Source organism: Arvicola amphibius, chromosome 14 (genome assembly GCF_903992535.2).
Source record: "Arvicola amphibius chromosome 14, mArvAmp1.2, whole genome shotgun sequence".
Classification (NCBI taxonomy): domain Eukaryota; kingdom Metazoa; phylum Chordata; class Mammalia; order Rodentia; family Cricetidae; genus Arvicola; species Arvicola amphibius.
This window is the reverse complement of record NC_052060.1, coordinates 33,901,138-33,925,331: the sequence shown is the minus strand read 5'-3', so window position 1 is coordinate 33,925,331 and position 24,194 is coordinate 33,901,138. Positions and strand designations below refer to the sequence as shown.

At 35.8% G+C, this 24,194-nt stretch overlaps 1 protein-coding gene across 1 annotated transcript in view; it reads right to left on the bottom strand.

Annotated features, from left to right (window-relative positions):
* Positions 1 to 24,194, bottom strand: part of Ndst4 (N-deacetylase and N-sulfotransferase 4) — a 233,409-nt gene that overhangs the window by 121,400 nt on the left and 87,815 nt on the right. Inside the window, exon 3 of the mRNA XM_038311564.1 lies at positions 19,353 to 19,507. Within this exon, the coding sequence (XP_038167492.1) occupies positions 19,353 to 19,507 (155 nt within the window). The remainder of the gene's footprint in view (positions 1 to 19,352; positions 19,508 to 24,194) is intronic.

Sequence of the window (24,194 nt, the reverse complement as noted above, 5' to 3'; positions counted from 1 at the left end):
AAGCAAAATGTCAAAAAGGAAATTAGTGGATGGTGACAGCATAAATGAATGCACTGCTGGTGAAGAGAGTGCGTATATTCAACAGTATCTTGTTGACTTAAAACATTGATTTGTTGTCTCATAGACACAGCTTCGGGGGAGTGGCCCTGGTGCTAGGAAAATAGATCCCATTATCTATTTCTCCTTTTAATAAGGGCTTGAGACCATATTGTCATCTTTGAAAATGAGCCTAGAATCATTGATTTTCCACTGTGTTTTCCAGGGCTGAAATTGTCTTCTGTTTTCATAAGTGATAAAAGCGAAGGCTGCGTGACCCTGGAAATTGGCTGGGTCAGTCTTGACACTCTTTGGATTGAAGCCTGGTAAATGGTGACAAATCTCTGGAGGGCTCCGTGTTACAAATGGATTTTTCTTGGGAAAAAGAAACAGCACAGCAATAGCACTGCTTCTGCAGCGTTGAACTTTCTGATCCTAAGGAGAGCTATTTTGGTCAATTGAGACTCATCCTCTGATATCCTTGCTCCCTCTGATAGTCTACTTTGCTGCTTAAAAAGAAACTAACAGAAAAGTTAAACTAGCCTTCACTCTGACGGTTGGGAGCTCCACTCCAGCAAGTTCAGCATTTGCCTTTCCAAGTTTTATGTTCAGAACTCTTTATTTACTAGGCAAAATAAGTTATATAATTTTCTTCATGGTAACATTGCTTAATGAATACCCACTATATGTATAGGTTGTTCAAAGAGCTATTCATTATAGGCTTCCGATATAACAGTGAAGAAAATAGACAAAAATCCCTTCTATCAGTGAGTTTTTTGTTTTATAATAAGGCTGACATTATAAAAATAAATGCACAAATTATTTGTAAGACGGTGAACACTGGAGTGGGAAGTAAAGTAGAGGTATGGAAAGGAATGAAGGCCATTGTATTGGAGATTGTATTAGATTGTATTAGATTGTATTAGATTGGCAAGCATGTGTCTTACAGAAAAGGAAACGCTGTGTTTGAAGTGTTGAAGATGTTAAACAATAAGATGTGATGGCAAGTGATCGGGCTTTTTTTTTTTTTTTTTAACTTATTTACTGAAAGATCCAGAAATAGCACCCAGAGCTGCTTTTCTAGAGGGTAAGCATACAGTTTCATTGGAGAGATGGCTGGAGATCTTTCTGGCACTTAAATGTTATTGGTGCATTTTTATTTACCTTGAGCTAGGGAAGGAACCACAAGAAAGTTCTGAGCAGAGAAATGGCATTGCTCAGCCTATCACTATAAAAGTTTTGTGGCTGTTGTGATAAGAAATGACTGAAGGGAGGTATGGAGGAAATCAAAGAACACATAGCTCTGAAGCAGCTCCCATGGGAAATGATGACAGCCTGGCCCTTATGAGCATGATGGAGCTCTTGAGAAAAAATTTCATGGTGGATTTATTTTTTTCTTCATTTTTCTCTTATGTATGTGTGTGTGTGTGTGTGTGTTTATGTGTGTATAACAAAATGCCAGGAGTTTTCTTTGATTGCTCTTCCACTTTGTTCTGAATCTCTCAGAAATCCCAGAAGTCATGATTGTGACTCTGGTGATGTTCCCATAGCTGTCTTCTTAGGGTGGAATCATGGACAAGCCACCATGCCATTCAGCACTTATGTAGGTTCTAGGGATCTGAACACAAATTCTCTTGTTTAGATGAGTGAGTTCTCAGGATCTGAAGAGAAACCCTCTCATTTGGACGAGAGTACTTATCCTCTGAGCAATCTGTCCAGCCTATTTTTGAATATTTTGTAAGAACTGAGTACAGTGTAGGAGAGAAAGGATATCTGGAAGGACTGTGCTTTATCAAGTCAGAGGAGGAGGTTTAAAGCTGGGTAGTTTGGGGGTAGAAAGATAAACAGGAACATTGTGTTTGTGTTTCAGAACAGACATTTTGTAGCATATCACAGGTAAGAATACCAATAAGCAGCTTATTATTCACAAAAGTGAGCTCAGTTGAGTTTGGTAATATTTCAAGGTATTTTAAAATAAATTTATTGTTATTATTATTCTTTTATGTATATAGGTATATTACCTTTATATATGTCTGTGTGCCCACAAGCATGCCCAATACCTTAAGAAGCATGAAGATGGTTAGCACCTATGTTGGTACTAAAAGTTGAACCTGGGTCCTTGAAAGAATAGCCAGGGCTCATTTTTCTACCCCCAAAATAAAAATGTATTTAACGCCATGTAATTCATTAATATAAAACAAACAAACAAAAAAAGACAACATATGTTAGCAGAAAAATGAACAAAGAACGTGTATAAGGATAGATGTTTGGAAGGTATTGAAATTAAGATGTAAGGAGAGGAAGCCTAGCATATATACTGAAAAACGTACATGAGTTTTGAGCAATATCAAGGATCCATAATGGAATGGGAGCTTTCTAAAGACAGAGCTCTTTTGAGTTGTTTGTGTTTGTCTTTTGAGTATATTCATTATCTTTGTTCAAGTTTTGTTTTGGGTTATACTTGGTGAAAGACAAATTCTATTTTCTCACTTGCTGAATTATTTTACAAGGAATTTTTGAAAACAGAAATGGAAATTATTGCTCTATCCTGGGACTCTCTTTGAAAATCCCCATAACACCTTCCAGGTCATAGACTTTTCTTTGTGAAAAGCTAATTAACTTATAGTTTAGAAGGAAAAGTGTGGCTGATGGCAAACATGGTTATGATACTAGTGATGTAAAATAAGGACTAAGAATTACTTGGGTTTAACAACAGATTTCAATCAACAACCTGTCCAAGATAGGTTGCTCATTAAAGTAACTTAAGAAATGATAAGAACTAAGGTAGAGGCCATAAGTGTAGCAACAATTTGAACAAATAAAATTTGCTGTACTGTAAAGAAATGGTTCTATAGTTTTAGTGAAAGGTATAGGAACAAAGAGTTATTTTTATAAACAGAATCAATAGCTTTTTTAGATGGAGAAATAATTTGGAAAAGAGGAAAGACTCTAGAACTATGGTCATGAATGGTCAAGAGGAAAGTGGTTTAGAGAACTTGTAAAGTCTGTGTGGTGGTTTGTTGAAAATTCCCCTTATGCTCATATCTAGTGGCATTATTTGAAAGGGGTAGGACATGTAGCCTTGTTAGGGTAGGCGTGGCCTGTTGGAGGAAGTGTGTCACTGGGTGTGGTCTTTAAGGTTTCAAATGACCAAGTCAAGCCCAGTAGCTGTTGTTCATCCAGTTACTGCTGATCCAGATGTAGAACTCTAAGATACTTCTCTAGTACCATGTATGCCCATATGCTGTCATGCTTCCCATCATGATGACTATGGACTAAACCTCTGAACTGTAAGTCAGCCCTAATTAAATGCCTTCCTTTGTAAGAGTTACTGTGGATATGATGGCTCTTCACAACAAAGGGCCATGAACTAAGACAGTCTGATATCTCAGGTACTATTTCCTTAACACATTACTTCATATCGGAACACAAACTTGAGTGTTGTCTTGGCATGCCAGCCTTTAAAACAATTCACACTAATCAATGATATCTATATAAAATATTTTACTAGATAATTTTGGTGACTTGAATTCTAGTTATATGCTGTTAAACTTATGCTATTTACTCTGTAGAGGGATTCAAATGCTTCAAATTCAGTCTTTCCACACTAGAAAGATGGCTTAGAAAGTAGATCGCTTTCTTTTCTACGAGGGGACCTGATCTCCATTCCCATATCCAGCAACACAGGGAATATGATGTCTTTTAGCCTCTGTGGACACACACACACACACACACACAATTTAAAAGTCTAAAATTATGCCTACTATTTTAATTCCATTTGCCTGTAATCATAGAGAAATTGCTTTTGTATAATAGGCACATATCAGAGTTTGCGTATGGTTGATTTTGTTTCAGTGAAATGAGAAGCAAGACCACCATTTGAAAAGGCAAAAGGGATGCTATAATCACTAATATGAGAAGTCAAAATTGAGAAACAGTGCTTGCTTGAGAAGAGAAAACCATTGTCTCAGTCAGGGTTACATTTATGTGATGATACTAAAGATTTGTGAATTTGGAACAAGTTTTGGTCACATAGGAAGAGAAAATCTTTTGTGAGGATCAAGCATACTGTGGGTAGTGGTACTCCTGAGAAGGTGGTCCAGGAGTATAAGTAAAGCTGATCATGAGCTTGGAAAGTAAGTGATAATCAGTGTTCCTCCATGATCTCTGTTTCATTCCCTTCCTCTGAGTGGCTGCCTTGAGTTTCTGTCATAGGTGACACATTGTAAGTTGGAAGCTGAAACAAATTCTTATCTCACAGTTGCTTTTGGTCAAGGCTTTTATCTCACCAATAGAAACCTAACTAAAAGAGAAATTGGTACCAGGATTGCAGGGTATTGCTGTAACAGAGATGAACATGTTGATTTGGGGAGGATTATAAATGTGAAACTTTAGGCTGTACAAGTCAGAATTCAGGGCTTAATGAGCTTTGTGGGTACTTGGGAGACAAGAACACTGTGAATGATGGAAGCCAGCCTTGGGAAGCTTTGGAGGGAAGTTTGAGAATCACTCATGGAAAGTCCTCATCAAAATAATTAATGAGCTCTGAGTTGAGAATCCATAGTGTCTAATCAGCTAGAGCTGAAGAATCAGCTGTGATTAACAAGATACCAGCACCACTAAAGCGAAACTTTGGTTTCCTGGGACATTCGGTGTGCTGGTTAGCTGGGTTTGATAAGTCAGCTATGATTAAGAATAGTTGAGAATCATTGAGTAAAATATTTTGATAGGTACATTTTCAGTGTCAGCACACAGAAGGTGTGGTCAAAAGGAAACCAGAGCTGTATCTCAGGCTGGTAGTCAAAGTAGGCAATGTGTAAGAGTTTCACTGGTGGTCCTGGGGTTGTTGGTGAGATACTTGTAGGACTGAAGGGGTCATGGAAAGAAACTGGGACTTGACATTGTGAGGGGTTAGGAGAGACCATTGGTGAATGTGCAGCCTCAGTTGCTATGGAGCCTCAGAGTAATGGAGTAAAGGTAAGACTTGGTACCACATAGCAGGATCCATGAGGAGGAGTCAGGAGAGATCACAGCAAAGGCATAACCAAGCTTAGTGGTGAGTCTAGTACATTGAAGATGCCAGGATTTCAGTACTACAAAGGATGGCTCTAGCTGTGAAGTGGAGCCAACCTGAGTCTTTGAGACAAGCTATTAGTGCAGTGAATGGCAGAGACAGTGAAGTTGTGCTGTCCAAGCCCTTTGTAATCCATAAGATCATGGATTAGTCCCAGACACTGGATAATGCTTAGGTATATTGTTAGATAATGGGTTAGATTTGATCTTCCTGTGATTGTGCCCTGCTTCTTCCCAGTAAGAAGTATGCACTTGTTTTGATTTTACAGGAGCCTACAAGTGATAGGTAGAGTTTTTAAAGAGTTGTTAGATTTCTAAAGAGGACATTGGCTTTTAAGGTGTTGAAAATTTAAAGACTGTGGGGCTTTTAAGGTTATGTTTTATATTTTGCTGTTAGCATGAGATCTTTGGGACAACAAAAAAGGAAAAGTTTTCATTTAATTGGGATGCATTTTTGTGTTAAGTTGATAAGGGGTCAATTGTGCTGGCTAGTCTTTTTGTTAACTTGTTACAAGTATGGCTCACATGGGAGGAGCAAACCTCAGTCAAGAAAATGCTTCCTCAGACTGGTATGTATGTGTGACTATGAGGCACTTTTCTCATTAATAATTGATATGGGAGGGTCTATATCATGGTAGGTAGTGTGTCTTCTGGGCAGTTGATCCTGGGTCATTTAAGAAAGTAGACTGTGAAAGTCATGGGGAGCAAATTAGTAAGTGGCATTTCTCTGGGATTTCTGTTTTAGTTTCCAACTCCAGGTTTCCTCTCTACTTGAGAAGTTTTAATGATGGACTGTCATCAGCATGTGTTAGTAATATAAACTCTTTCCTCCCTGAGTTGCCTGTGGTTTTAGTCTTTATTATAGCAAATAAGAAGCAGACTGGATCAATAGTTTTACATGACACATATAATTTTTGTAGTTTGTTCATTTGTACGTTTCTCTCAGTAAGTTGATATATGTAAATTTAGTTTGGTACAAACTCTATAACAGCCTATAAAAAGACACAAATGTCAAATTTTCAGCTTAGTTTTCTTTTAACAAAGCACTGATTTAGATGAGAGAGCTAAATGCTATCTGTGTGTGTTAAATGAAGTATTTTGAAGATGTCTAAAGTGTACTTCCTTCTCTGACTCTGAAAACATTTTTAAAGTTTTTGGATACTTCTTCTATGATATAGCTTATTAGAGTTAATGTCATTGATTTAAATATCTCTCTGCAGTGGAACACGTCTGTAATGTTACTGTCAAGTCAAGCTGGGATTTCCATTAAGAAGTGTTTTCCCTTTTAATGTCAGCTTAACACATTTATGGGGAAATGTTTCAAAGTTCAGGATCTGCATGAGCTATCTGTCTCTCTACCTCTCACTTCCTTCTTCCAACCCCCCAATACAATGTTACTGCCTTTTGCGCTATTACACTCTGTGCCGTCTCTAAATTAAAGAATTCACATCTGTGATTGTTTCCAATTTTGTGGAACATTTGCTCCGATGTAAAACAGGTTCGATTTCATCATAAAAATGAGTTTATTTAAGTAATTTCTACCTACATATCAACAGAATTAAATGAATAGTCATATTCCCCCGAGTAACTGCTGTACAGCTGAAATGATTCTCTTCTAGACATGCTCACGTGTTCAAAATAAAATCACAGCTAATTACCTCACTTCTGTTCTGTTGTTGACATGCTAAAGTGGTGTCGTGTTTGGAAACAGAAAGCCCTGATGCAGACCTCATCCACAAACAGCTCACATCAAGGACCACGATGGGAACAGTGCACACACTTTAACGCTTCCTGTTGCCAACGTGTTTAGAGTTAGCTTCTCACATCCCTCACTTGTGAAGAAATGACTGTGGAGACCTGAGATGTGCCCTGTCTAAAGATGCAAGGAGAAAAAGGTTCAGAAACTATCCAGGAAGTCTAAATGCTCTCCCAAGTGGAAAGAATTTTTCAAATTCAAGAGAGGAAGCTAAGGTGAGAGGGAGAGCAAGACAGACACCAGAGACAGGTGAAAACATTTGAGGAATAATGATATTTAAGTGAGATATGTAATAGGAAAATAATGATGAAAAAAATCAAAACTTCATTTTAATTATTCCTTCAGATTAATAATTAAGAACAAGTTTAATCACTGAAATAATGACATTAAAATTTATCAATGAGAGTTAATTATGCTACTATTGACCATTCTTAGAATTGACTCAAAGAACTTCTTTCTAATATTTGACTGAAAAACAGACATAAAAATCTCACTATCAAGTTTTCTTAAAAAGTGTTGGGGCATTATTTTCTGGGTTTTCTTGTATATGAATATTCTGTCAGAACATCTATTCTGATACAATTAGCAGAATATAAGTGTAGGCCTGGCTCAAAATAGTAGACGGAAGAATGACATGGCTAAATAAATAAATAATAATTAAATAGAGCATTAAAGAGCTCTATTACACAGGTAGTGCGTTCAGCTTCTGATCCAGAAATATAGAGTCAGAATAGGGCAAAAGACAGAAACTCCCCGCTCCCCATCACAAACACCAAAGCAAAAAGAAATAGAAAGCCAAATAGTTGCCAAAACTGCTTTATCAGATCAAGTATGTCAAACATGAGGTCTAGAATTCTTTTGGTCTTTACGTCATACTTTGAAGACAAGCACTTTAATTTAGCTAGCAGCCCACATGCTATGTATGGGAAAGGACAAACAGCAAAGGGGAAGGGCAAGTGTGAGCTGTATCTACTGCCTTTCTGGAGCCACTACTATCTGAGGGAAAGACTGATAAACTGTGCTTAGGATGGCCACAGTGTCTCTACAAGCAAGCATTGTCTTCACTCTTCCACAAAAAACCATAAAACCAAACAGGCTTATTTGTTTAGAAATGATGCCCAAGCACTCAAGTCAACAGAATCCTGGAACAAGATGGTATGAATGAGGGCTTCCATATTCTGTTACTAAAAACCCTATTTTCTAATCTCATTTATGACTGGAAAACAAAAATAATGATCTAGAAGTTTATGGGGAAAGTGAGTTAGGGTCCATTAAAGAGGAACACATTGTCATCTGACATGAAACAGAGAAATTGTATTTCAATGGCAAGGTTCTAAGCTAAGGTGGTTAATATAATTGAATATTCGGTCCTGGTGCATACCGTCAGTGTGAACAGCTCCTGGATATCCTCCCCTGCACAAGATGCTTTTTCACATTTCCTAGTTCCCAGATCCAGCCTTCTTTGAAAAAAAAAATCTATTTCTTATTCCTTTTGTCAACAATTGATGTTCCATTTGGAGGTTTGCAGGGGAAGGGTTATGGGAATGTATTTATATTCTTCAGATTTCATTTTTCTAGGCATAGAGTGGGTCACAGCAACCCCTGATGCATAGCTGGGCAGTAGGGCTCAGAAAGCACTCCTTAGCAGCATGACTCCAAGTCTACATATCTCGGGGTCATGTGCGTGCCTCAAGGTTTACACAATTTTGCAAGCAACATACCTCCTCTGTCACAAGTTTACTTCACTTGTTTGACTTCAACAGCCCATCCTAAATATAAAATCCACACTTAGCACACTGACATTACAACCCTAATTCTTCCAGGTAGTAAATTCTTACTCCACAGATAACTTGTTGCTAAATGGATACAGACTTCATTAAAAATAAGATCTGGAGCTGGGAGTATGTGCTGATCTGTGCAGCTGAAAGTCAAACCTCAGAAGGAAGAGTTATAATGTTTCATAACACTTAAGGCTTTGCTTTGTTGAGAAGAACATTGACTTCTCTTTTATATGCTTTGCATTTTTTATTGTTTTGTGTAACACAAACGCAACCTGCTAGTTAGAGAATAAAAGTTAAATAATGCCAATGTCTGCCATCCTGTCCCTGAGTTAAAACTACTACTTCTGTCCGTGTGGAGCTCCTGGCAGGGGCAGAGACTCTGAACTATCTGACATGTTATTTAGAAGCACACACTTGCGTGAGATTACTGCAAAACAAAGCAAAGAGTGAGAATGGCTTTCAGAATTTCTGCTTACCGAAATAATAATTACAAAGTATTCTAATCAGATAGATATAAGCCTTTATTGATTAAAAGCAACCTCTCACAGGTAATATAAACAGTTTATTCCCTGCTGTTGGGACGAGCCAATATGCAAATGCATTTTTGATGATATTTATTGCTTTGAGTTTAAACAAACATGTTCAAAAATGAAATTGCTGCATGATAGGAGAAAGATGGCTCAGTGAAAATCGGACGTTTGAGAATGGTGTGAGTCTGTGACTCTCTTCTGCTGGGGAAATCAAATAGATAAATATCTCTTTTAGAGAGATTCTGTCTGAGGGAAATTCTTAAACCCACCTGCCAATACCACATCAACAGGTCAAGGACTTTTACTGATATAACCCATGACAAGAAATGTCGTTTTTCTCTAAATCCTTTGCTAAGCAGTATGAATATTAATAGGTAGTGAAATACAAATTCTAATTTGCAGCCAGAGAGTTTGTGATATCCTTGTGGGCTTAGTGAAAATGGGAATTTATGAGAACCTTGGAGGTTTCTTGAATAAGCTAACCAAGAACTTTATTAAATAATTTTATCCTACTTGTCAAAGGGCAAAATCCATACCTACTGTGAATGAGCTCTTAAAAGAAGAAATATACATATTTTATTTTGTTAAATACTCCAATCAGTAAACTGTATATATATGGGAGATAGAGTGAGGACCTTGTGCACGTCAGACAAGCATTTTGTCACTGAAATACACCCCTACTTCTTGTCTGTAACTTCTTCTACAATGAAAACCTCCAGTCTCTGGGAAAATGTAATGGAATATGTACCGTTAAATTATTAATTTAAAACCAGCAATGTATGTCCATAGTCAATGACTAAAATAAGTTATCCCTTAAATGATGGTTTTCAGTTACAGATACATAACCCACAATATTTAACATAATATTTGGTGTTGATATTATATAAATAAAAAGTCTAACCAACTTTACTCTCTTGACTGAAGTATAAAATATTAACATGAATATAATAAAAACTTGAAAGTGCAAAGGCTGTGATTGAGATAAATTTGGAATATGATCCCAGATGATTTATGCCTGTGAACACTTTTGAACAGTATCAAGGATGAAAAAGACTTGAATATTAAACTTAGAAAGCAAGAAACATTATAATGTAGCTTTATCTATTCTAATTACATAGATCATTAAAATATTTTAAAATTGTTTTAAAAAGGCACCTGTAAATAAATGCTGTATATTCAGTAACAGAAACATGAGTATTCATGTAATTAAACCTCAAGTTTAGGCTGATGTCCAGTAATCTTCCCACTTTGACTTAATATGCTCTTTCCCATGGTATTTTCCACATCATATATTTTTCAATGGCTGAAATCAAGATCAAGATCAAGACCATGCCCATATTCTGTTTTTAAACACTTAGCAAATTCACTGCTCTGTCTTTAAGGAAAAAGAAAACATTGGTGTTAGGTTTTATTATTTAATGTTTTTTAAACAAAACTTACTTTTGCCCACTCTAGGATTCAAAAATGCTGCTATAAAAATGAACACAAGAGACTTAATAAACAAAATATTTCCAAAGCCCTGGTGGAAATCTAGAAATTACAGCACATCAGAGCAGAGTATCAGGAATCCTAGATCCATTTCTATTACAGTACTTAAATAGAGAAGGATGATGGCAAATTAGGGACAGAAAATTGAAAAGAACCAGGATTAAAAGATATTAAAAATCAGCCAAATTAAAACTCATTCCTCCTCAGAGAGCAAGAAAAAGAAGAAACAGATGCTGAGGTAAGAATGTAGGTAGAGCACTATGGACAGAAAACAATGAAAAAGATAGAGTTTCTCTAACTCTTTTAGAAGGTGATGTCACTACAAAATGATCTTTGACTTAGTTGTTTTAAATTTATCCCCTAAAAGTATATATGCAGTATAGAAAATGAAATGGAAGGAAATTAACTCAACAAATTCAAGAACCATAGAACTTCAGAGGAGGTAGGTCAACACTCATTTTGATAAAGAGCAAGAGAAAGTTGGATCAACGTCAACCCAATGAAATCAGCAATAATGGGTCGGGAAGGAGGGGAAGAAATAATGCGATTACTTCACAAATGCATTTTGACAGCAGTTACCAATGATTAGCAACTACTAGAAAGAAGACAAACTGAAGACTATTGTGAATCTATTAAATGACAAACGGGCATGTGCAGCGTATGAATCTCACACCAGAGACTTAAAGGGTGGTTTACTTCTGATAGTGAAGCTGTCTGAATGACAAATCACAAGGTCCAGGTGTCATGCTAATATCTGCGCTATAACCTAGTGAGGATGGACTCAGAAAGGTGTCCAGTGAGGCACCAAATACCAGTGAGGAGTCTAGTGCCATAAGTCAGCCAAGATAAAGATGGAGTTCTGACTAAAAGGTACGGCATGAGAGACTCCCTGGACTTTCTTTCGGGGAAACCCTGGCAACTGATCTAAAAAGGATGTACTTGAAATCGTTTCTAAAATGCTCTTGAAAATGAACAAGGATAAGAGAGCAAATGAAAAGAAATAATAAATATTATGGAAAGATCCATAAAAGTAGTAATTGATTTTGACCTTTATCCTCCTGACCCTTTTAGAGGAGTAGAATTTTTAGTAAATATGGCAGGACTCTTTGCCTTAGCTCTCAATCTACATAAAATGTTTTCACCTTTGAGAAGAGGCCCTCAGCAATCCTCTCAAGCTTTGTGTAGAATCTTAAATTAGCTAAGAGTTACTGAGATTTCTGGGGCTCTATTCAATCGAATCCCATTGAAAAAGGGCAAAATGTACTCTAGGAGAAACAGAACAAGAAATTGTTTCTCATAGAGTGGTGGTTCCACTCATGCCCAGAAGAGTGAACTGGGAAGATTAAACACTTCTGCACCAATTTGGACCCCATCCTCTAAATCCAGAGAAAATGTTGAGAAAAGCAAGCCTCATACCCACCACAATATCTCTGCAAAAGAGATTTCACCAAGGACGGCAGGTAATAAGAGGGTAGAGCTCAAAATACCCCCTGTGGAAATCTAGATTTGAGGAGACAAAGAGCACATAATTTAAGTTCAAAGCCTCTTTCAAACATGATGAATTTTGCGGGTAATTAAAGAGGAGATTGTTGTCATCTTTAGATTAGTAATAAGCTGGGTATGGACTAAACAGATGTTTACCAGCGACAATTAGGGAAGGACATTGAACAGAGCATTCCATGAGCCCAGAGCTTCATAGATTGGACTCAACCTGAAACCCAAGGCAAGCAGAACCAAAAGATGCATTAAATGGTCATTAATAGGGGCTCACAAGTAAATAACCACATGCTAATGGTTCAGGAGAAAAACACAGGAAATCTTGACCTAAACCACTGTCTCCCCAAAGAAGAGGTACTTTCCAAGTTTAGTTTGTAACATAAAATTGTAATATCTTCAATAAAAATAGAACAACAGTTTGATTCACAGAAAATGAAGTGATGAACAGAAATTGCCTTCAAAGACAAGTGACAAATTAATAAAGATTTGAAATGTATTTAAAGAACTGAAGCACACAATAACACAGTTTCTCCTCAAATAGGGAGTATTAATGTATTAAATATTATAGTAAAAAACTAAACTGAAATTTTTGAGTCAAAAAGTATCACTATTAAAATGACAAAACACAAGGTTCAATAGGAAGTTTGATGTGACAGGAGACAGATGAAATGGATTAGGAGAGATTAAAGACAGATAGAATAATGGAGATTATAAATTCTGAAGAACATAGAAAAAAATGAAGAAAAACATCCAGTGTCTCAGAGAATATAAGATTTTGTGTTAATGGAACCAACAAATATGAAATGGAAGTACCATAAAGATTGGAAGGAAAGAAAAGTAAATGATGGTGTTTATAGAAGCAATATATGCCAAGTTTCAAGTTTGCTAAAAATCATTAATGTTTATCCAAGAAACTTAATGAATTCTAAAATAAATACAAAGAAATGACAAACACAGATATCAACAATTAAAGAAAAAGGGGGCAATGACTTTGAGACATATCAGAAAGTGTTCATAGGACCATTTAGAGGGAGGAAATGTAAGGGGGAATTGATAGCATTTTATTGTAATCTCAGAAAACAAACAAAATCAATGAGAATTCATAGTCACTAGGATGGTTGTATTTGAAAAGAAAGTAATAAGTGCTAGAGAGAGTTTGGTTAAGTGGGATTCACCTCTTTTGCTGGTGAGAGTATAAATGGTAACAGGGCTTTGGGGACAGTGGGGAAATTACTAGAACACTAAACAGTTAGTATATGACTTAGAGTTAACACAATTATCCTCCCGAGAAGTGCTACAGAGAATCCATAGTCTATTTCTATGCTATCAATTGTGTGTGAATGTTCATAGTGGTATTGTAGTGATAAGAAAAAGTAGAAATTAAGCCGGGCGGCGGTGGCTCACGCCTTTAATACCAGCACTCAGGAGGCAGAGGCAGGCAGATCTCAGTGAGTTCGAGACCAGCCTGGTCTACAAGAGCTAGCTCCAGGACAGGCTCCAAAGCTACAGAGAAACCCTGTCTCAAAAAAAAAAAAAAAGTAGAAATTAAGTAGCATCTAATGGAGTAAATAACATACAATATAGCTGTATAATAGAATATCATTTGACATTAAAATGGAAGCTTCTCGCAAATCTTGAAACAATATGCTGGGTAGTGAAAAAAGAAAGATCTTAAACTATATGACTTCATTTATTCCAAATATTCAGAATAAAATACTTATAACCAGAGAAGTATTTTAATGATTAAGCTTGGACAAGATGGAAGAGAAAAGTGGCTACTAGAAGGAATGAAGTTTCTTTTATCGTTAATGAAAAAATTAAAGTGCAGTTTAAGCAAATGTAGTAAAACTTACTGACAATGACACTTTACATGTGCATGTGTGAACTGTATCATATGTTAATATTGATATAATTTCCAAAAGTGATGTAATGGGAACTTCAATGAGGTAGGTAGTGCTATTGAGAACAAGATTCACAGGTTTCCAGGAGAGTCTGTGGTATATGCAAATAATTATATGAGAGAAAGGAAAGCATAAAGTAAATCTAATAGCTTTGGCTTGGGAAGTTATGATTGTCCTTAAACTTTAGGAAAGAGATTTTGTCTATTTTATCTTCAAATATCTTGAAATCAATGAAGGATAACAACTTTGAATGGGATGGCAAACATTACTTGGAGTTGCATGGGACAGACATTCAGCAGAGTAGTTTCAAATGTCCTTTGTCTCCTGCTGTTCCAGGCCTTAATTTTCTGTCCACTGTGTGTAGCACAGAGATTGTGAATGGCACCTCTAGCTCAATTCATGATAAAAGTCACAGATATGGATTCTGCTTGGAGACTGCAAAACTCTTGTTCCCTGTCTCAGAGAGCTATACTGTCATGCTGTGAACTTTCTCCTGAAGCTGCTCATGTGATCAGAAAATCAAGGTAGAGCTAGGTAATACCTGGTAGGAACAAGAGGCTCCCACCTTGTGAGGAACTGAACTTTGTCAACAATCGTTAGCTTAGCAGTGGTTTACCCTCCAAGTAAGCCACAAGATCACCTGCCACTTCAACAGAAACCTTGACCATCGTCTCATAAGAGTAAACCTGCAGCATCATATTAAGTAATACCCTTCAGAACTACACAGACTGCTGCAGTGCTAATGAAAATTTTAGATCTTCATGTTGTGGGTAATTTACTTAGATGTCTAGTGTATTCAATTATGAAGGAGTAGACACGAACATTTGTTCTAAATGGGTATTAGTTCCGCAGGATATCTCAGAAGTTCGATTTATTATTAAAAGCGTCACTTATTTATTGTGCTAAATACACAACATAAGATCTACCTCACTGACAGCATTTTAAGTCTGCAGTGTATTAAAATTCATTGCTTAAAGGCACAGTTTTGCTTGCACGATAAGATGTATTCCTCTTGCTAGACTGAACTGTCATGCTCTTTTGTTAACAGCTTCCTGTTTTACCCTGGCCACCAGACATTAGCTAGAACCACCCCACTCTTCAGCTCTTTGAATTCGAACTTAATAGATGCTTGTGTGAGGGGTTCATGTAGTATTTTCCTTTCTTTGATTGACCAATTTAGCCTAAGGTCCTCTCAGTCTATATTGTCACACATCACCTAGTTACTTCTTCTATACCTCAGTGGTTTAGGTTGTGTGGTAACTGTCATTGTCGGACCTAAGTCATTTGTGTGCTTCTGTATGCTCTCTTCTCAATTTGAAAAGACTGAATTATTCATTATTGATTCTATAAGATACATAAATTGATCCATTATGAAAACAATATTCTTATATTTTCTAAATTCCTTATTCTACACATCTATTAGTTGCAATCAACATTTAAGAATTACAGTTATTTAATCACTGTGTGTGTGCGCCACTGTGTGTTCATTCATGTGCTACAACATACGTGGAAAGAATACAGGTCAATCTGAGAAGACTGATTCTCCCCTTTAACATGTGTGGGCTCTGGACTGAGGTCCAGCACCACCTACCCAAGACTTGGTGACCAGCACCTTCACTCTCTAAGTAATCTAATCCATAGCATTTTTTGACACATGTATTTGTTCAGTTGCATAAGGCTGAATGTTGTATGATCCAGTAAAGCTGTACCTCATACAGAATGCCAGAAAGCTCTGCTTTATCATACTGTGCCAATAATTTCACTCTCATTTCCTTGAAATATGAAAGCTACATAACTTATAGAGCATAAAGTGTGTTGTAGATTTTTTTTGTTGCTATTTGATAGCTCTTTGTGGGTTTGTATTGTGTGTGTGTGTTGGCGTATGCATACGTATGTGAATATGTGCCTGTCTATACTAATCTAGAGGCCAAGGATGATATTGTGTGCCCTCTTCTATTGCTGCCCATATTAGTTTTTGAGACAAGGTCTTTAACTGAACATATAATTCACTGATGGTCTAGGCTGGCTTGCCAATCAGCACTAGTAATCCTCTTGTCTCTGCCTCCAAGCACGTGGATTATAGATGGACATTTATGTCTTACTTTATACATAGGTCCTTGAGATCCAATTTTAAGCCTTCATGTTTACACAAAGGAAAGCACACTACCTGCTAAGCCATTCATTAGCCCCAGGTTTGTGTTTTAAAGAAAATAGCTTGTGTGTCATAATTAATGAATATTGATCTAATTATAAATAGATATATGTGCATTTCATGAATATGCTTAACTTTTAAGCAGCAGAACTTAAAACCATTAGCTTTAAGAATCGCCTCTTACTTAGTTAAAACCAGATACTTTATTATTTACTAAAATGTGAGGTCACTGCATCTTTGTTGCAAACAGCAGCAGTGAAGACAAAACGCTGGGTTTTTTCTTCTCCCTTCGGGATATTTTCTCATCTGAAATAATCAGCAGACCGAAGAGCCCCACTGGCTTAGAAACTTTAATGAGTGTGCATGTTAAACGTAAAACAACAAAACCTCCCCCCCCCCCCCGTAAGTCTATTGTGGAATAAAAGTAAATAATTCAGGCTTATGCTACAGGCATTTTTTTTCCTCTGTCATTGGAATGGAGTTGCAGGTTAAATTAGAGATGATTTTTGCTCACTTTTTCATTAGCTGCTTTCATATTTTCCAGTGTCTTCAGCCTTTGTTGTCATCTTTGAGAGTTTGCTTTTGTTTATTGACATGCACAAGCGATTGAGTGGCAGCAAAGATCTATGATTTATTGCAGAAAGGAACTTAAAAACATTTCTCTCCATTTTTCTGTCACACCATGTAAAGTACATTGTCACTACCATATCTTGCTATCCTGATCAATTTACTAATATCTTCTATGCAAACATTTAACTACACACGTGAACTGCGTACAAATAGTAAGCATGTACATTCGTATGTAACACAGTTAATTTTATTCATGGATTAAATGCACATGCCCCCTACACTCTAACCCCAGATAAACTCATTATGTAAGCTTGCATAGCTTAAACAATGGCAAAGCTTTAGATTAATAAAGCATCTTGCCGAATACTGAAAGGAAAAATAAACACTCATTTAATGTATTCTTCACGTGATCTTTAAACATGTTCTGAGAGGAATTGAACTATATCCAGAGAGATTTCAGAAAGTCCCATCGATAGTGCCATTCTCTTTGGGTTTTAAAGTCTATTTCTAAAAATATTAGTGTCAAGGTCTTACTGCTCCATTTGAATACTTTTTGGAGATGTTATGAAAACAGCTGTGCTTTTGAAACTGACAATCTCTCTATCACACAGTCCTACCCAGGAGTGATTAGGGATGTCAGAACACATTTTTTTAAAGGAAGAATTTAGTACTTTTGGTATTTATGCATATAAGTGATCATTTAGTTTTAAAATCTCTTTCCAAAATTGCTACAGTTGCATCCAGCTGAGTATTTCACGATGTTCAATCCAAATTTTGGGTCTGATGTTTTCAGTTCTCACAAATTTTAGAGCTGGAATTGATTAGCGGCATTATCTGGTCCACTGCTTTTCTTTGGCAGATGAGTTGATGTAAATTAATTATCTAAAGAAAGTTTGTGGCATAGAGAATGAAAAACAGCCATTAGCATTCAAGGGAGGACAGTGAAGCATGAAGACATTAACTAAGTTGCCCACTTTATTAGAACTGGTTACAAGCAGCTAGGACTAAGTTTTAGCCTGCCAGTATCTCACTGGTACTTTTGACTGCTCTATACTATCTGCATAATGTTGATGAATCCGATAGCGCCCCTATTGTCAGGCCATGTTGACAGGAAGGCAGGGTTCCCAATAACATGGCTCAACCGTTTTGAGTTTTGTATAACTGAACTCAGGAAAAAGTAAAATGTTATTGCAATGTGTGTGTTTAACAAACTTCATTTGGGTTGTAATATTTGGACTTTGAAACACATAATAAGATCCTTTTTAAACAAAATTTATTGATTGATTTAAGCATAGCTTCTAGCGTCACTGAGTAAACAAATGCAATTGCTCCGAATGGCCTCTAAAAAGCTTTCAACAATTCATTATGAAGCAATTACATCCGAATCTTTCCCAGAGCTCTCAGCATGGCTTTACAAGAGAAATTACTCAAACAGGTGAAATCAGCCATTATGAAATACAACCTACAAATATGGAGAGCCAGACTGCTGAGTGGCAGTAGAGTTGCGCAGATTTAAGACAAGTGATAAACATGTTTGGTTGTCAAAGTAACCAAACCAGGAGTTTTGTTTTTGAGTAAGGCCAATTTACTTATATTGCTTCTAATCCAAGTTATCATTACAGAATTTTTTTAGAATGTGCCTAGAGGTTAACTCCTTCATTAATCTCCATTAAAAATATTTGCGTATAGCTCTTTAAGGCAACATATCACTGCATATCTGTGTGCATTTAGACAGGAGATAATTGGGTAAACATTACACATGGAAGGCTTATTGAGTGTTAAACTCTGATGGAAACTTAGGTGTGCATCTGCACAGCACTACTACATGCTAATTCTTCCTATTTGCCTCATTCTTTTGTGTGTGAGAGAAACCAGGACACAGACGGCTTAAGTGATTTGTACTACATCAGGGGGCCATTCATGGAAGGAAAGAGTTCAATTAAGGCATTTTCACACCCAAATTCATCATATTACTCACTTTTGTTTTCCACATTTATGAGTCGGGACCCTCAACATGTAGTTATGACTCTGTCCTTGAAGTTTAGAAAGAAAAATGAGGTGTTCTTTCAAAATAATAATAAAGAAGCAGGTATAACTTTACAGGAGTCCAGTGTATTTGCTTGAGGGCTACGCTTCCAAATATGACCTTTCAAACCTGAAGGTTTCTGCAGTGGCACCGATCTGAGGACTTGTTGGTAGTCACGATGGGATCCAGAACCAAGAACTCCGGCATTTGAGAGGATTCCCACACTTTTGTGATAACATGCCTCACTATGCATACATGAGAATGCTCACCCTGCTATTTTTCTGAAGACACGATTTCTGTCTATTATTATAGTTTTGAAAGAACAAAAAACTCAAAGTAATACCTAAAACAGGGGCGGGTACTCTATTCCCTGAAGGAAAAATAGACACATATTAGCACTTGAGACAGTAGGGTCTGTTTTCACAACTTCCATGCTCAGTGGTAATTGTAAAACAGCTGAGCACATGCAGGAATGGGACAATACAGAAGCTGTTATTAGATCACAATCCATAGAGGGAAATGCCACAATCAAATACACTCACCAGGGCAAATTCTTTGTTGAGAATCATCTGCTCCACTAACGAGGACTCGTTGTGGAAGAGGTGGGGCTGCATGTGACTCCACATGTGAGGAAACCACCAGAACTCATCCACAGACCCCAGCAGAAGGTCATCCCCTTCATCTTCCTCTTCGGTCCCTGTAAAACATGAGGTGATAACGGCTTCAATGATGACCTTGTTTTTGTAAGATTTATTTCATTCTTCATGCTATTCTCTAACAGAAAAAGAATAAGTTGAGTCTAAGCTACATCAGAGACAAGGGTCATGAGTACGGTGTGATGGGTACTACGGATCAAACAGACTGTTTAAGACTAGTCATTATTGGTGGTGTTTAGAATTGTGAGCATATGCTGGTAATAAACAATAAAGATCTATAAATATAATTATATTCACAGTGATTTCTTAGTGTATATGGAGAATTTGATTGGAGGGTATTACGTTTTTCTCAAACATTTTGTATGTGTGTATAAAATTGAGTTGATAATTTATTAATTTTTTTAAATTTCTTCTGATTATAAAATTGTCAAAAATTTATTGAAGGAATGTGGAAAATACAAGTAACCTATAAAGGCAAAATGAAGTAAAATAGAGATGGAACAAAGGCAACCTTTAGAATGAACCAGTGGGAAGTACTTTTGGATTCGTCTTTAAAATATTTTGGTGTTTACTTTAAAACTGAACAATTATTCTGTAAGCACTTTTGCTTCTTTATATTTCAAGTTAATGCTACACATATAAAATTCCAATTTAGTATGTTTTATAATAAAGTTTATATCGACTCCAATAATTTCATAAAATTTTGACAATGAATCTTAAAATTATTTCTAAAGAAAGAGAAATCTTCTTGAGAATTAGTTGGAAATAAGTATATCTTTCTCATTATAGAAATAGTTTTCAGCTCAATGCCTATGAAGAGCATTGTGAAACTATATCTGAAAACAGAAACAATATTTCCAATTCATCTTATTATAGCTATCCAGAAATACTTTGCTGTATGGAGCTATATGCATTTTATATAATTCAATAATATGTAGACTAATTTTAAAAAAATGTTTTGAATTTAGTCATATAGCATTGTTATATATTGTCAAAATACTAATTATGTAAGTAATCTAAAATGTTCTGGCTTTTAGTGTGCATTTGTTCCGCTTATTCTTTTCTAACACAATATACTTAATAGGTGGGTTTCAAATTTTTGTTTTTCATTCAATTAAGGAACAGTGTATCAACCTTATTTTAAATATTTCTTAAAACATTGTTTGCATGTTCTACAAAAAAGATTTCCTCAGTATGAAAGAAATAGTATTAAATGGGTTATGCAGTTTGGATTCAGTTCCTGGAAGTGAGTACCTTGTTTCCTATGAAATTAACTATTTGATTTTGAAGAGGTGTAATTCTGAGTCCCATTTTCCTGGTTTAAACCAAAGATGCAAATGCTTTTGTCATAAGGTAGTAAAGGGTCAATGAGATCAATTTATGGAAGCACTTCATGTTGTGACATCCATATAGAAGAGGCAGACTACAAGCATCTTCTGAAAATCAAGCCAGCTGATATTGAACTGCTTGGCTTTTAAGTGACACATTTTTACACATTCTTAAAGGTTGAGCCTGCATAGATCATACCTTTTAAAGCCAAGCATTAGATCTATTAATCAGCACTTGGGCATGCTACTTTCCAAGAACACTGAATACTAAGCAACTTAATTCTGTCTTTCTTAAGTCAGCAACCTTAGCAGCCTCATGTCAAAAAGAGTTAAAGAAATTTAGAAATTTAAGAAATACTATGAATGAGATAAGTAGACAACATTTATGATTTCCTTAAGTTGTCTAAAACTATTGGCATCAGACTCTCAATTCATTGACTCACCTTAGTATATTAAGACCATCAAAAGTTGAAATCCAAGCTAAGAATTATTTACCATTTCCACTAGTGAAATACTTATGCTACTGGTGTTTCTTATCTTTGTAATTAAACAGACTGAGTTATGCATTTGAAGGAGTCACTTATGTAACAAGTAATCAAATAATTGCTGATTACTCCCCCACCCCAAATAAAACTAGACTGTTTCTCTCTGAGTATAAAGTGTTTAGGAAATATTTTCATTTCCTTTCAGCTCTGTTGATTATTGTTGTGTGTGACAGGAGGCACTGATGTCTTCCTTGACCAGGAACAAGGTCAATTGTTCAATCTGAAGAATACTGATATAAAGAGTTGAATGGCTGATCATAAAATATCAGCAATTTTATATCAGAGATTATGCTAATTGACAAACTCTTTAGGCAAGGTTGAAAGTTACAGATTGAAGCTTCTTGCTTTTTAAATATCATAGATTAATTTCTGCCAACCTTTTTCATTTTATGCTGGTCATATAATTCGAACCACATGAGACTGACCCTTAACATTCTAAATAGATTTATGAAAAATATGATAGCAAGTCATGCTGGTAGGACACAGTAGAATTTAAAATGATTTCCATTTTATGTTAAAATGCTATATTTTGCCAGTCAAGGCACATACTTCTTCAATACTCGTGTATGCTAAGCTATAGAATAAAATGTTATTTGTAGCTCATAATGACCATATAGACACCAGTTAAAGATATTAAATTAGTTGCATTCCAATTAATCCTTTTACTTCTAAACTAAACCAAAATTATGTCTAAAGAATCATTAATATAAAGTAGGTTTTGTTCTTTTTAAAATGATATTTTTTTAAAAAATTTTCTATTTCCTAGAGTACATGTTTTACATCAGAATAAAATACACAAAAGGTTAATCTTCTTGTCACCAATTTTACTGGATTATTACTTTGAGATAATAACATGCTTCTGAAAGGTCTTTAAATCTGTCAAAATAAGGTTTTTGATTTTGTCTTTTCATTGCTAAGGAATGAACTCTGAACACAAGGTGAATGTTCCACTACTAATCAAGGTCCAAAATAAATAGTGCTTTTCAGCAAAATTTGGACTATAGATTAACAGATGCAAAGGTAAAGTTGTAAGAGTAAAGTAAAAGTCAATCCATTTCATTAGCTGCTTTATCTCTTTTGCACAAAAATATGTTTATTACACATGAAATATTCTAATTTCTAAATAAAAAATATTTTTTAATTTTGTTTTCATTCAATACCTGTCATGAATTTCTAGAGGTAGGGACTGATGGATGCAGGGAGAACCTGGCTGACAGGTCTGTTAAATAGGCACCTCAGTCATTTGTCCCCAGTTTGAAATCTAACATAAATCACCTATATTAGCCACCTATATGATTCTTTCTAGCAAATAAATGTATATTAAAAGATACCTACTATCCTCAAATTTGAAAACAGATTTAAATTTGTAATCCATAGACCTTTATTTTCATACATAATTACTAATAATGAGCAATTACAATTCCACATATGGGAGGTAATATAATCACCATTCGTAGATGTGGAAACTGAGGCACAAAATAGATTCCATAGATTGTATATGTTTATATAGTTGATAAAATGTCAAAATTTATTTCACCAGAACCCATTGGTCTCTAACATCGGTATTTAAATCCACAGCGTACAAAGAAGAGTAAAGGAAATCACAAAACTGAGATAGCAATTTCCCTCCTTTCATCTTTGAAGTTAACACATTTTTTTAAAATTAAGTTAATTTGTAGCGACTAAAAGTAACCACCTGGGAAAACAATTTTAACTAATTTCCAAACGTTATTCATGACGATGAATGACATGATGTGACGATGACTAATTGATTATTAAATTAGAATAACAGCAATAATTCTCACTAGAAATCATGTCCAGTGAAAAATAAAGAGGACAGCATTCCCGGAAGGTGGCCTCAGCTATAGGGTTTCTATTCTGTGCAGCTTTCATGATCCACTTTCAATTAAGGTGTAAGCACTTTCAGACTAAAAAAAAAAAAAATATTCTAAATTCCCTACTTTTATTATGATTTTTTTTCTCTTTAATCAGCACTCTGTGTTCCTCTTTCAATCTGCCACCTGTGGATGAATGACTCTTTGGGGGAGATTTAGTCATATGTCATTTTGGGGTGAGATTGGCTTTAACGTGAAGGTCAGAGAGGTGGATAGGAAAGAACACATGACACACACTAACAAATGAGGCGGCTAACCCATGCAATAGTAGTCACCATGACGCGAGAAACATGAGATTAAATGTCTTCAGAATAATGGGACGTATCAATCAGCATCCTTACTTCCTGGGAAATCAGACCATCCTAGGAGAAAACAGTCACACATCACAGCCACAAGCACACAGAAGCAATGAACTTCCTTGGCTTTCGACCTGTTTTTCTATAACGTTGAATCTCCAGATAGAATTGCGACTAGACAGAGATGAGGTATGCCTTTATGATAGAGGGTATCTCAGCATTTGGCACTTGAGGAAATGTCTGAAGCCTAAATAGATTGATATGAACTCAACGGAATACGATTGCGCACTTGAAAAATGATTTTCTATACTCCTTTAGACAACACAACAGAGCAGTTAAATAGAAGTTATATATTTATGTGAAGAAAATTAAATTCTTAGGATTTATGTGTTTATATGTACATATGTCTTCTTTGCTAAGTGAGCTATTCCATTGCATCATATTATGGAACACTTCTTCCATTCTCTCTCTCTCTCTCTCTCTCTCTCTCTCTCTCTCTCTCTCTCTCTCTCTCTCTACTAGGCTAGTTCCAATTCCAGAGTCAATGAAGTCTGCTTCAAAGATATAATTAAGATGTGTTTTGGGGGTGAATAGTAATAACTATTTTTGAAATATTAACAAAACTAACAAAACCTGTCTTGTGTATTTCCTAATGGATGTGCAC